Source organism: Amphibalanus amphitrite, unplaced genomic scaffold, assembly GCF_019059575.1.
Source record: "Amphibalanus amphitrite isolate SeventyFive unplaced genomic scaffold, NRLGWU_Aamphi_draft 000788F_arrow, whole genome shotgun sequence".
NCBI lineage: Eukaryota > Metazoa > Arthropoda > Thecostraca > Balanomorpha > Balanidae > Amphibalanus > Amphibalanus amphitrite.
This window is the reverse complement of record NW_024882282.1, coordinates 226,545-240,749: the sequence shown is the minus strand read 5'-3', so window position 1 is coordinate 240,749 and position 14,205 is coordinate 226,545. Positions and strand designations below refer to the sequence as shown.

The 14,205-nt window shown below is 54.1% G+C and overlaps 1 protein-coding gene across 1 annotated transcript in view; it reads right to left on the bottom strand.

Moving 5' to 3' along the window:
- Positions 1–14,123, bottom strand: part of LOC122366147 (BCL2/adenovirus E1B 19 kDa protein-interacting protein 3-like) — a 30,383-nt gene extending 16,260 nt beyond the window's left edge. Inside the window, exons 1-2 of the mRNA XM_043338018.1 lie at positions 13,669–14,123; positions 11,426–11,600 (exon numbers count right to left, since the gene is read on the bottom strand). Coding sequence (XP_043193953.1) covers positions 11,426–11,600; positions 13,669–13,711 — 218 coding nt within the window. The 5' untranslated portion in view covers positions 13,712–14,123. The remainder of the gene's footprint in view (positions 1–11,425; positions 11,601–13,668) is intronic.
- Positions 14,124–14,205: the final 82 nt, after the last annotated feature.

Below are 14,205 nucleotides of genomic sequence, written 5' to 3'. Positions count from 1 at the left end.
ACCCAATGTTCGGCGTTCGAGTCTGGGACACGGACTGGCCGAGCCCTTGACGTGGCGGATGATCAAACACCGACCAGGTCCCCAGGTCCGCCACACCATCAATTCATACAGTACGAGAGGCTGCAGAGTACGCAGGATTGGCTGGTACCGGGTCAGACCTTCCGAGTGACTGACTATCGACAACCGATAGTGTCTGATGACAGCGACAATGTGCAGGATCATGAATGACTGCTCACGAGTAGGTGTCCAAATGGCCCCCAACCGGCGCGGTGACCACGTCACAAAGGCAGGTGAAAGACCTGGCCCTCATCCTATTTGAGGCTTGAAGCAATGTAATCGTGACTCAACGGTTCAGTCTGGGATGGTTGCACTCAGTTGTTTATTGACCAATGTAGCGCCACCATGGCATACACATACACGTCCACTGATGCAAAGAGCATTCGCGAATCCTTTCATCTGCAGTACGCTCACACTTCCCAATGAGAGCCCACGTCATGCAACGACGCCACTATTCGTCAGCGCGCATCAAAGGACGTCGTCGATCTGTCCTGAGCCGACCATCGCCAGGCTACGCAGTTTGAAAACTGAGCACTCGGCTGATGCTGACATTTCCTGGAGGCTGGAATAGAAGCCAACCCCGGACCGTCCCAAACTGCATTGCACGCCAGGCTGTATTCGGAAGATGACAGGGCAATGCTCTATTGAAGGTGCATTCAAGTTACTCAGTGCCGAGTAACTGCATATGCAGCATCCCTAGAGTGACGTCAACATTGAGTGGGATTACTGAATACAGCAAAACAGGGTTCATAGACAAGCACGTTCGAGCTTTGTAAAGCTGCAATGGCCAGCTATCTTGAAAATGCAGGTTATTTAGCTCATGCACTGAAAGAGCGTGTTGTGCTTACGCCACCAGTGACTTCGCAAAGAAGCGACACAAAAACACAGTGTCAGATTTGGCCCGTAGTCGATGTCTACGCCTTTGTGTGTGAGACAGTGAGGTCAATAGTGAAGAGAACGATCGATACAAAGGGACCGACGGCGACAGTGGACCAGGCCGGACAAAGCGCGCACTGTGCAGCCAATCTCCACCCGCGCGCCCCGAGAGGCGCTTGGACGGCTTGTCTCGTCTATTACTGGAAACGATAGCTCATACTAATTAAATCAAGATTTAACAGTGACAGTTCTTCAAAAGTGCAGTCCTTCAAAATGCTGACGCCACTAACATTCAGCTTCCAGCAAAACCCAGCGACGATCTTTTTCAAGTCTGTCCAAATTCAAAGAATCCCGACACGTTCTGAGCTGTAGTAACTTCAGACGAAGTGTAACAAACTTGTTGACAGCCAGCTCTGACTTGACGTCAACTCCGCGGGACAACAGAACCCTGCCAAGATCCCATTTCCCAAACAGTCCCGCGTCTATCGACCGATCGTTTCCCTTCCAGGAGCGGCCGGCGGTCGGGGTCGGTCGGCGGTGACGCTGGTGACGAAACGGCCGAAACGCGCAGCCGTCGCCGGCCTTGAGCGGCCGCGCCGGTGCGCCGCCGCCTTTGTGTCGGCCGCTGAGGCCGTGCGCCGGCGCCGCGGGCACCTCCGCCGGCCGCACACCGTCGGGTCATGACGTCACCGACCCGACGATCGACCGAGCGCGTCATGACGGCGCCGCGTCGGCCGCCCAGTTCGGTCCATAACAGCGCCGCTCACCGCCGCTAGAAGTCTCCCGGTTTGGACCAGGCCACCTCCCCGCCACCACCATGGCCCAGTTCGCCCATAACACCAGTCCTTTGCCGCGCCTCAGGGCCGGCCGGTCAGCTGGGACGCCATCTCTCCTCCACCCCGCCCGGTCGGCAGCTGTTCGACCCGCCCCGCCCCGTCCGGGCTGGGCTGGCGTCGTCACCCAACGAGCACGTGCCCGCCCCCACCGTCGAGCGAGCCGGCCGGCCGGCGCAGGAACTGGAGTATCCGGTCAATGAGCAGCGCGGACCGTGTGACGCCCTTATCGGCCAGCAGTAACATCGGATTGCGGCGAGCAGGCCACTGCAGCTCCCCTCTGCCGACAAACCCTCAGGAACTGACCGGGGGACGGGAAATGACGGCGCTGTTGGCAGCGCCAGCGGCTTTGTACTGCCTCAAGAAGGCGCTGGTGACAGGGATGACTTTACAAACCGCAGCAACGATGAGGCTGGCAGGTCTCCAACACCTTCTCTGGGGTGGGAACACCTCTCCATATCTGTGAATTCATAGCGAAATGTCGACAGTGGCTTCGCGTCTCCGGTCTCCGACCGCATTTACCACAATGGTCAATAGGTATCGATCGACCTCGCCTTATCTCAATCGGACGGAAGTGGTGAAGCCGACTGCTTGCTGTCACAATTGGTGCTACACTCAACACTGAGTTGGACTCGATCGCTAGCATATTTTTACACTACTTAAAACAGCCAACCAAAAACTACAAACGACCGACTGATGGAGATAAAACTCGTACACATTAGCCAAAGCCGGCTTCACAAAAACTCCTACCCTAGGCCCATACTGGCGGCGGCTCATTTCCTGCCACCTCATAGTGTATGTATGTATGTATGTATTGACGATCAAGAGCAATCCACAATCGGCGTGGCGATTACACTCCGAGTCCGAGCTGGTTGAAGATAACACAAGAAATACCTATACAAGAAAACGCACACACTTACGGATACGAAAATGCACAACGCGAACGCCGAACACGCACATACTTGGAGTAACCCGCACGAAGCCGCGTTCATAACCATACACACAGACTCGTTTGCCTTTCATAGTCCAAGAGTCATGAGGCTAGCTACTATGGCTACTCTGGCTAGGCTTAAGCTCCTTTTTTACAGCACGGGCAAATCTGGCTGGAGGCAACTGCGTTAGCTCGAGGGGGAGAGTATTTAGGAGCGCCGCGGCACGGTAGGCGAATCTACGTTTTCCGGTCTCTAGTCGGGGTCGCGGTAAGTGGTAGAGGTGGTCTTGGCGAGTAGACCTTGCTCGTGTTTGGGAATTTTTGGAAAATAGGGTCGCAATCTCCTCGGGTTCACCTCTCTGGATGGCCTTGTGCGCCGTGATAAGGGTATGGTATTCAGCCATTGTTTTAGGTGCCATCCAGCCGAGTTGGTCCCGGAGATGGGAGACATGATCAAATTTACGGCGACCGAAAATGACTCTAGCGGCAAAGTTAAGAATTTTCTGAATGCGATCGAAGTTCTTTTGGCTACCATTACCGAATACGGAGAGACAGTACTGGATCCGTGACATGACGAGAGCCACCACTAGTGTCTTGGTGAAACCGTCGGGGAGATAGGGCTCGGTGCGCAAACACTGTCACAATGCGCACACGTGAACCAACACGCGGCAGGAAGCAGCCCGTCACTTCTTGCCGTGTTGCAGCAGTCAGCACTCGCGCGCCCATAACGGCGTCAGCAGGTCCGAGTGATGACCGAGAGCAACACAGCTAGGCGCGGAACCAACTGATGTGAGTGGCCGTCTCACTGCTTCAGCTACACGCTGAGGTCGCCGTTACCTGTCCCAGGTGCAGCAGGCCATGTCGCCTCTACTGACGGCTAATGAACCAGCGCCGGGCGCACCGAGCCACGTCACAAACCAGGCTCATTAGCACGAAACCACGAGCGACAGACGAGCCTCGGCGGTTCGACAGCGCACCCAACGACCTGACACGGGATCACGGACGGTAAACCAGCTCCTGTGACACGGAGTCGTATCGCAACCCAACTCAATAAGGCGGGATCACGAAACCAGCCGTCTCCGTGAAAGCCTGCTTACAAACGAGTCTCCGCCAGAAGGTTTCGGAGTCTGGGGATCTGGCCCTGAAATACCCTAAGCAACTGAGATTCCCGAGGCCCCTATCACCGCAATCCCGGTCGGCTGGCGTCGATGGCCGACCGGGGGCCTGCCTTTGTTTGCGGCCCGCGCCGGTCGTGCTGAGAGGGCGGCACGGGGGTGTTTGCGGGCTGTCAGCAGGTGACAGAGACGCTGACAGGAATGTGCCGCAGCGGCGGAAGAGAGGGCGGGGATGACACAAAGCGCGCGGCACGCACCAGCGCAAGGCACAGGCATCACGGCACCGAGTCACAGCAGGCCACCGGTGCTCGTGCCGAGACGTGAAAGAGCTATGTAGACTGTAAGTGTAAAAGTATCGATTGCGGGATCCGACGCTTCTGAAGCATGGTGCTGGACACTGAAGGCAGATGGTCGACAACGCCAGGCGTGGTTACTGGTTATTGCTTTGTGGTGATTGATATTGCCGTCTGTCACTGCATGCAATGGCAACAGCTGGGGAAATTACACGTTCCCAACTGGTCAGCGTCCCTGGCCCAACGGGGTCACGCTGGCCTGAAAATGGCTGTTTAGCTACACCCCACTTACAATGACATGTAGTGCCAATAGGTAAATAAGCCTTGCGCGATTCTTGGTGCAGCACCAAGACGTGCACCAATCCACCACTTCACTGTTACCATGGAAACCTCGCTGTCCTCCTCCATCACCTTGGCAACACGGCTGCCTCGAAACCAACACAGCAAGACGTGCAAATGAAAAACGTCACCGGTCCCGCCTCATGGCTCGTCTCTGAAGCGTGCCGCGCTCCAGTTACATGGGTGAGCGGTTAGATGTTCTCAACAAACACACCCAGTCCCTGTCTTTTTCTGACCAGCAGTTAAGCCCACTCATCTCATAACAAATGAGATGGGACCTTCAGACAAGGCAGTGAGCTCCCAGTTATACTAACAGTATAATGGAGTGCATGACACGACAGGTAGGGCGTTCCGTGGCCTCACCACACCAGTGCCGTGCTGAGCCACCAAACCCACACATTTGTGATAAATGGGGTACCTACCGATCTTGGCCACCTAGCCAGCCCCCAGTCACGGAAGGATTGGCGCATCCAAACACCGCTGCACGTCACGAAATTCCTTTGTTCTTTTTCGAGAAAATAGAACATCATAGTAACGAAAATCCGCCGCATGTTCGCTCTTTGGAAAAACAAAACTGAAAAAGTTTGTTCCACTGCCGCTACTATTGCTGATCTGATAGAGCAGCCTACTAAAAAGCAGCCATGCGTCATCTAATCGCTAAAATATCCTTCACCACCAAAATAAACACGAGCCCGTCCGCATCAGCAAACATTCCGTAGAGACCAACGCAACTGATGCACAACCAAGGACACCACAGACGGTGCCAAACTGCGAGAAACGTCCCGCACTGGGCAGCAGTCTGTGCCGCTGCCAAGGTAAATGCTGCACGGACAGGGCGGCAGCGGTCTGCCGGCGGAGCAACGCTTCCGGGACGGCCCGGCGGCGCCTCTTCGGAGACAGACACACGACTAACAGCGGCAGTCACAGCGGCGACCACCTCAGACGAGCCTCCGCCTCCACAATACGCCTAGTGAGTCCAAAGTGTCCGAGGTCCTGCCTCCATAATCCATAGCTATCACCACAGTGACCTCCTGCCCGCACATAGCGTCTCAGCCCGAGCTCCCACCTCCACATGAAGTTGCAGTCCCAGTTCCCCCATCCACTAACGTCTCAGTCCGATCTCCGTCTTCACAGTGCCCCAGGTCGAGCTCCTGCCTTCCCGAGTGAATTCTATCCGCCAGTGAACACCACCGGCCGTTCTAACAGCTGTTTATCGGGTCTGAGCAGCAGAGCCGCCGTAGAGGAGGGCTCCGGCCAGATCAGTCGCCATCTCCCGCTGCCAGTCCCGCGCAAAGCGGCGCACCAGTCGGCCGCACAGTGGACTCGTATCGACCGCGCCCGCCGCGCTTCGCCGGCCTATCGGCACGCGCCAGCCCACCTCCGTTGCCGGGCGTATTTATAGCGGGATACAATAATCGCCGCCACTTACGTTCATTGTGAGGATGGGAGGAGATGGAGCACACGCTCACCGCGAACCGCCGAGCACTGAGGGGATCATGCAGCGAAGCGGAATGATTCGATCATTAGCCAACCACCCGAAATGAAAATTATGTCCGTCCAGCCGTCTAATATTGCGGCCCATGCAATGTAGCTCAACACCAAAAATAAACTGGAAGATAGGGCCCACAGCGAAAAGTTTCCTCCGCAGTAGTTTCAGATTGGCTCGTTATACAACCACGGGCGGGGGAGGGGGCGCGCGGCCGGCCGGGCGGAACCGGTGCTCTGTTTACATCCGAGCCGGGCGACCTTGGACGTGCCGCGTGGCGCGCTGCGGCAGAGCGGAGCGGGACGGGCTAGTGCTGCTTGGGAGCCGGCGTCGCGGTCCGGCGCACGACGCACGGCGGCAGCGGCGGCCGGTGCTCATGGCGCCGCGGTGGGCCGGTGGCGGCCAGGTGACGCCCGCGCCGCCACCCGGACACGCGGTCGGCCCAGCTCGGCCCCAACTGCGCAGCAGGCCACGCCGCGCCGCCCGGCCGCCGCCGCCGCCCGGCCCAGGTCAGCCGCCGAGTGGCCCAACTGCGCGGCGGCCCACGGGCGGAGGGCGGAGGGTGGTCAGACGCTTGGTCCGTTTGTTCGTCGGTCGTCGGTAGAGCAGTCGAGATTCGGAAGGTCGAGCTGCCGCGGTCGGGCCGTCGGCCATCGGCGGCCGACGCGCAGGTCAACGGCCCCGAGACGGACTATGAGGCCGACGGACTGAACCGGTCCGCCGGGCCGCTCCCTGAGCGGCTGCCAGTGCCCGCACAACCGGGCGGGACCGTATTAGTCACTTCAGTCCCACTCGGTTTGAAAAGCCTGACGTAGGCCTACCGCAGGTCTAAAGCATAGCCTTCATCCAGTCAGACTGGCAAGTGGCAACCCTAAGAGGAGCTCGGCGCTATAGGGTGCCACTGCAGACGGGGTGCAGTCGGTCACAGCTGACCTGGCGAGGGCCTCTCAGACTGCGGAAAGTGCGTCGTCAGCGCCGGCTCGCGGTCACAGTTCACGAACAAAGGCCGGCTGCAGGACCGCCGCGCACAACTAGATTCAGCTGGGCTCACGGGACAAGGACGGACCGGTCGGCGGCGGCAGGTGTGGGGATGATTACAGCAATGGGTTCGTACGGAACATGACATTTTCAGTGTCCTGTCAACTTCATTACCAATGTTAGTCAATATCAATTAAATCGAAATCCACCCGAGAGGGAAGACCGCAGACCTAGCAGCAAATCTGAAGTCAAATCTATGAAATTAATGGACGCAAAGTCACGAATGGGAAAGCACAGTAAAATGCTGAACTTCCTTCGAACTGAGAACTTGTCGCATCATTTATCATTCGCTGTCTCATACCAAAAGACAAACGATGCCGACGCCCGACATGAGATCTGAGCGTCATTCCCTGGGATTATGAGTTACGGAACGTTTACTGGAGCTTTAAACAATTTCCTGGCCCAGCGATCTTTCCTCAAACACCCTCCCCGCCATCTCCGGCAGTGCGGGTAAGCACCATCGACCGCAGCAGCACTGCGCCAGCCGGCACATCTATCAATATTCGGCCGCGTCACACCTCGCCGAGGGCTCCTGTCGATGTGCCGGGTCCCGGACGGAGAGCCGACGGTGGGCTCATTACGGCAGCACGCCACGGCACAAGGTAAACAGACGGCGCGGCACGCCTGTTTTACCAGCTGGCGCCGGCAAACCGGGCGCGGACGACCACACCGCGCTCCGTCAGCGAGGAGAAGGGTACTAAATACAAGTGGAACGGTCCGTGACCCACGCACAAGCAGGCTGTATACAATTAAGAAAAAAACTGGAGGAATGCATCACCAGATGAGAGGTCAATGAGGTCATTAAAACTAAGTTTACATGGTTTTGATCGCTGCTGTGTTGTGCTTTGACGAGCATGAGCCTCATGTGGAGCAGAAACTCCGATGCCGAGACGGTCCGGTTGGAGCGTCACGACTGTCAATGAGCGACGTGCAGAGTTTCACGTATGACGCTTTAAACAAACGCCAACCACGGGATGGCACGCCTTTCAAATAACACACCAGGCAATCTTTTCTACGTGGTGGGAATCGACGCCGCTTCAACCGCTTGTAACAGACTGCCGTTCTTCCGGCCTAGTTGATGCCTTTGTTTACCGTTGCAGCAATGCGGTCTGATTCCCTTCCATCGTAGAAGGCCCAAAGGCAATTGCAGTGACGGAGCAATGGACTGCTGAAGGAGAGCAGTTCCGGGAGGACTATCACAGAACCGCGCAGCCGAGGCGTCAGTGATGCGCATTGCGCACTTGGCACCGCCGCCCAGTGCGCCTCTCACGACCGAGGTGACGATCAAAACAGGACATATGCGACGGTGTTCGAGATGCGCGCGTCAGAGGACCGCGCCGTGGCTACCAGTCACTCCTTCAGCGAACGTGACGCAGCGGCCGAAATGACGCGGCCGGACCGGCCCGGACCGTCACCGAGTGTCAACAGTCGTCACGTGTCCCGATTTGACCAATGGCGCCGCGTTCCGCCGACGACACGGACCGAACACACCCACCCGTTCAGGGACAACATAGTGCCCACCTCGACCGCCCGTCCGGCCGGCTCGCCGAGCCTACATATCCCAGCTGACAGATGGGTCACTGAGCGAGGGCGATAAACGGACACCTGCGGCCGGCCGGTCGGTCGGACCGCCGACCGTGCCGCTCAGTGGCCCGCAGGGCGCGCTGTGCCGTGATCACATCAGTCCGCGCGGCGGCCCCCTGATCGATACCCAACACAGCCTGTCCGACTGCGGGCCGGGCGCCACCGCACCCACCCCCACCACAGGTCCATCGACCGGCGACACAAGCAAAACAAAAACATACCGGCGTGCGAGGGGCGGCAGTCAGGATAGGCCGATAGGGTTAGTCAGGACGGACCGACGGCGGGGTGTGCCGCCGACCAGTAAATTATCTACATATAACTATGGAGTTAACAGCAGTCCGTTGACAAACCGCATGTGCATGCAAAACGCGAGTACCCCTCGCTATTGCCAGTCTTGTGCTTGCGTAACCCGATGTCGATAGTTAAGTGCCGTTCTGGGATCACATTCCGAATCTCCCCGGCCTGTTTTGAAGCGTGAAACTGTGCGTGGGCCACACTCGACACCAGCTGATAGGAGGCTGCGGTATCAGCTTACGGGCATCGACACCAGGCAAATAATCGTTCTCCATTTAATACGCACGCGTGTGTCACGTACCCACTACCCATACAAGAGCACCCAGTGGCCGGGTAATGAGTGTGCTATGCTATTCAAAAGTCCTTTGATATTTACATGCCTGACATGTGCTTGCCTGCCCACATGACCAGGTACATCGGCATCCATCTTTTTGTTTCAGTACTAGCTTATCAGTACTAAGAACTAACCAGTTATCTATCAGATATATTTTGCCTACCAGTACCATCTACCTGCATAGTGCATACCTACCTACCAACTTGCCCACCTGTCAGTGACATGTCTCTATGCTTGCCAAATAGGGCACCTCCCACACAACCACCTCCCCCCCCCCCCCCGTGACTGTAGAACGGGCCGTCGGATATAACAGCTTCTCCCAACCCCACCCCACACAGAACTGCCCCGCACGGTGCCGCGCTTCTCCGAGGGAGCCAGGGCAGTCCCCGACGGTTGTATTGGCATGGCCACAGAGACCGGCCTGGTGCGGCCAGACGCCGACAGAGACCCGGTGCGGCCAGGGCCGACCGTTCGCGGGAGCAGCCCGCCGACGGCAAACGACACCGCCAGCTCGGCACAAAGATGCACCGACCGCCGCAAAAACCGGGACACCACACAAAGGCAGCAGTGATTTGCTGCTGTCCGCAACTCGTCACAGATGGTCCCATACTGATGAATGTGAATATCGTGAGGACTGGGAAACGGTGGAATGCAATTTACGGAATGCACTACAGCTAGAGTGAACATTGACCGGTGACCAGTGTTCCAATTACTCCCGTAGTATGGTTTGCTACTTGCCCTTGAAGACAAACGTTATAAACATGCAAATTTATGTACATTTAGTACAACACACAATTAAGTTGCTCAATAACCAAATACCACAGCTAAAGAATAAATGCGGCAGCGGGTAGTCAACCAACCAGCGCTCTGCAGCCATCGACCGCGTGTCACAGCAACATGTTCAAAGCCAACAGAAAAGAAAACGATCTATGGCGTGTTATGCATCGAATCATCAAACGCGTTCTATTTATCTAAAGCAATTATATCATAAGAGACACGGATAGCAGAGACGTGAGCCATTATTTACATATTTACCGTTGAGAAAGCAGGAAAGCCTAATAAAATGTGATTACGGAGCGAGCGAAGCGAGCGGAGTCTTACGTAGAATAACGGAAATTTCTGAGTATGAGCGGCCGGCCGGCCGGCCGGCCGGCCGGCCGGCCGGCCGTGCGGACGCTTTTGCGAGGCTTATATCTCAGCAACCACTTGACCGATTTACATGCGGTAATTTTTGTAGGGTAGCTTCATTCCTTCTACCAAGTATTGTACTATTCCCGATGCATGTGGGTGACCCCTTATGCACGTGCCACGTGCAAAACGAAGAGGTGTCACTTTTCTAACTGTTGCAATATCTCGGTAACTACTTGGCCGATTGCGCTGAAAGTTGGCATGTAGGTAGGCACCCACTAGGCACTGCATATCCATGTGCCAGAGTTGGGGTGCTGCTGCACGTGCGCACGTGCAGGGGTCGATTCCAGATCTCGAGAACGGCTGGACCGATTGCGCTCAAATTTGGTACGCGGTTAGGGACCGGTTAGTAGGGTGCCGTGCAAAAGTCAGTTGGGACCCATGTTGCACGTGCGCACGTGCAGGACGCCGCTTCCAGATCTCGATAACGGCTGAGCCGATTGTGCTCAAATTTGGCACATCGCTAGAGACCGGTTAGTAGAGTGCAGTGCACAAGTCAGTTGGAGGTACCCCCTCGAAATTTCGCACGTGCAAGGCCCACCCTCTCGCTCGCTCCGTTAGTCGCCCCAAAAGGCGTTATACTGGTAGGTAACTGATTTAAAAAATACCATTCGTCTCAGCTAAGCACAAGTGCATGGTCGAAATTCATGGGCAGCAAACCTGTCCCGTGCATCAGGTGTCGAACGGTACGCCCTTTTCTCAAAAGGTCGGCGCCGTGCTCGCCCGCACGTGACCACCGTTAAATGCCACAGAACGTGTGACATACGGGTGAGCCTCCACCACAATCGCAAAAAAGGAGGGCTAGGGGGAATCAAACATCGCAATTAGGAACGACCAGAGTGTACTACAAAAATACACGGTACGGAGGGGGCATGTAGAGACTACGCAGCTGGTACAGCAGGATGCAGGAACACACCGGGGTGCGGGCACGTGGCTGGTGCAGGAGGTACAGACTGGGAAACGGGCTGACGCAGGACTGGTTCATGGTTGCTGTGTCCATGCGGCCCGCGGCTCCCAGGGAGCGGGCCCGTGGCTGGCGCTGCCGGTAGGTACTCACGAGACGCAGTCTTTGGGCGAGTCACGCCGAGAGGAGGCCAGCGAGCCGCGCGTGGACGTGGCGTTGCTCTCACGCTGCGCCTCCCGCAGCAGGCGCAGGTAGTCCTCGCTGCCCAGCGGCAGCGGGGTAGCGCGCCGCGGCGACGCCGTCTGGTACGTCAGATCCACCCAAGACTCTGCCAACAGCAGCAGATAGTCACCTGAGGGCCTAATGGAAGTCAATGCAGGAAAGCCAGAAGAATTGACTGACATCATTGGAAATAATGCCCTTTGCAGACTCAAATCAAAATGGGTCAAAAAACATATGTTCTTGAAAACAAATATTTGTTTTAGCACCTCGGCTCTTCCAAGTTCTTGATCCTACATGATAAGTATGCATCCCAGTAGCCACTTATGATTCTGATTCACACCAGATTTTATTATCCAGGATCATGGGTTGCAGAATACAAATATCTGAACACTCATCAAGCAAATGTTCATGCAGTCACAGTGGTTGTAATTTTCCAAGGTGTAATATCATGCAACAAAGCACAGCTTACAAATTAAATGATTGTGCAATAATGATTAATTAAAACAACTATGGGCTAAGCATGTGATGATGTTTGAGTCAGCAGCACTAGATAAATTACAGGGTGTCTCAAAAGTTCGCTTACAGGTACCAGCCATGCTTTTTTGTCAATAATTCTGAATCAACATGAAATTAACAGTCGAAATTTTGCATGGGCATTGGTACCAACCTTCCTCAAGCAGCTTCATTGTTTTCAAGCGCATTCGACCCTTCATGAGCTCACAAAAAGGGTTCACCTCTGACCATGGATCAGGCATGAAAATGGATGTCGCATACTCGGGTCGGCTGAGAAACTCTCTGCTTCACGAGTAATGGGAATGGTTAGGTCGGAAATGACACATGGCAAAGTGTCGGCGAGGATGAGTACAACATGATGGTCATCTAATAAAAACGGTGGCTAAAATTTTTGAAGGACAAAACCATGCGAGACTAACAGCGCTTTGAACGACCCTTGTACCGCAGCAGACTCGTGCTCCGGAAAGCAGCTGAAAATGCAGTCCTAACTATTGAAAACTGACTAGAAGCTCACAGACAGAGGTTACCCAGTTTCAAAAATTGCAGGTCATCATAAAATAAAGACAAAATATCATTTAAAATTGTTTATAATATCTATAACGCTAAATTTTGAGGGAAAATAATGCGAAAATCGTCAATGCCGAGGACAAGTGACCCTCCAAAAGTGTCAATTAATGTAAAGTTTTATCTAACGAAGTTTCAAGAGGCAGATCTGGAGCAAATAGCTTTCTTTTACACACAAAATCCGAACAAAACCGCACGATGGACAGGTTTTGGCCGTTTACAAAGCAGAACCTCTCCTGAGGAAAACACTCCGGAACCCAGCGAAGGTCTTGGCATTGGGAATGACGAGCGTTCAGGATTTGCAAATTTTGCAAAATGTGTCTAAGAAACAGATGGCCGACACATTCTGCTACGATATGCTGCGAAAAATTTGCCCCTGGCACTTCCCATTTGTTCAGGAATGGGGTTGTTTTGAATAGGAAAATGGTGCTTGGGAGGTCGGCGCCAGTCATTCATGAAGGAGTTAGCGCCAGAGAAGACCTACAAAATACTCACGGATGGTGTCGATGCAAGCTATCGGCTTTCAGGGAGAAGCGGATGTTGCCGGGGAGCTCGTCAAACCTAAATCCGACGCAGAAACTGCGAGGGATTCCCCTACAAGAGCTTGAAAGCTGGTAACCTTTTATCAGCCTCCGGCAGCTGACGGAGTGACGAAAATCGGTATGGGCAAATATTTTTGGAGATACAGCAAAGGGTTTGGTTTCCAACCTTCCGAATCAGTTGTCAAAGCATGCATATTTGTCTAGTGTAGACACGGACACCAAAACCTTAGATTTTTGGCCGGTTCTTATATGCTTTATTGACATGGGAAATGTGTAAGCGAACTTTTGAGACACCCTGTATGTGCACCTACTGATGTTATTTCTTAATGTTTTTATCTTTTATTCTTGAAGTCAAAAGAGAGATGATGGAAGTATTCTAACTCAAGATTCTAATTGTAATGTAGGTAATTAAGTCAATCTTAAATCATAATGCAGTCACAATGCGTACCTAATTGAAATGTTGCTTAATTGAAGGACAGAGCTTCTCACTCGCACCTCACATTTATCAGGTCATGCAAAATCAGGCAAATATATGACTAGGAAGATACTACTCACCTCCCAAAGCCTCCTCCGGGCTTTTTGGGGGAGTGGAGCTCATTGTTGACAATTTTTGTAGCCTGGCACACTGACACGGGCAGCAAGAGCGGAGTGCTCCTCAAACTTTATAAGAACGTAGAAAAAAAAATGAATACAAATAAGAGCCCGTATTTCCAGGAAAATGTCCCCAGCAATCAAAGAGAACGTCGCCACTCTCTCCTATACCCCTAAAGTCCCGCAGTCCGCACAGCGCAACACCTTCCCCACGAGGACGAGCTCCGAGTGTGTGGCTTTGTTTTGTTTGTGCACTGCTGTGGCGCAGATATCAACAATCTGTGATGTCAGAGCAAGATTTTTTAAAACTTTAAATTTACTTTTCCTTTTTAAAGTTCGAAAATATGTATTCTTTATTTCACTCGACGTCACCACAACATTGTGTTTCAATTGTATTTCAGTCAATTTCAATTATCAAACAGAGCTTCGTTGGTTTAGGCACTTTACGAATGTTCTTGAAAAAGGGTACATTTCTAGCGCGTTTCTGCGCCATTACACAAA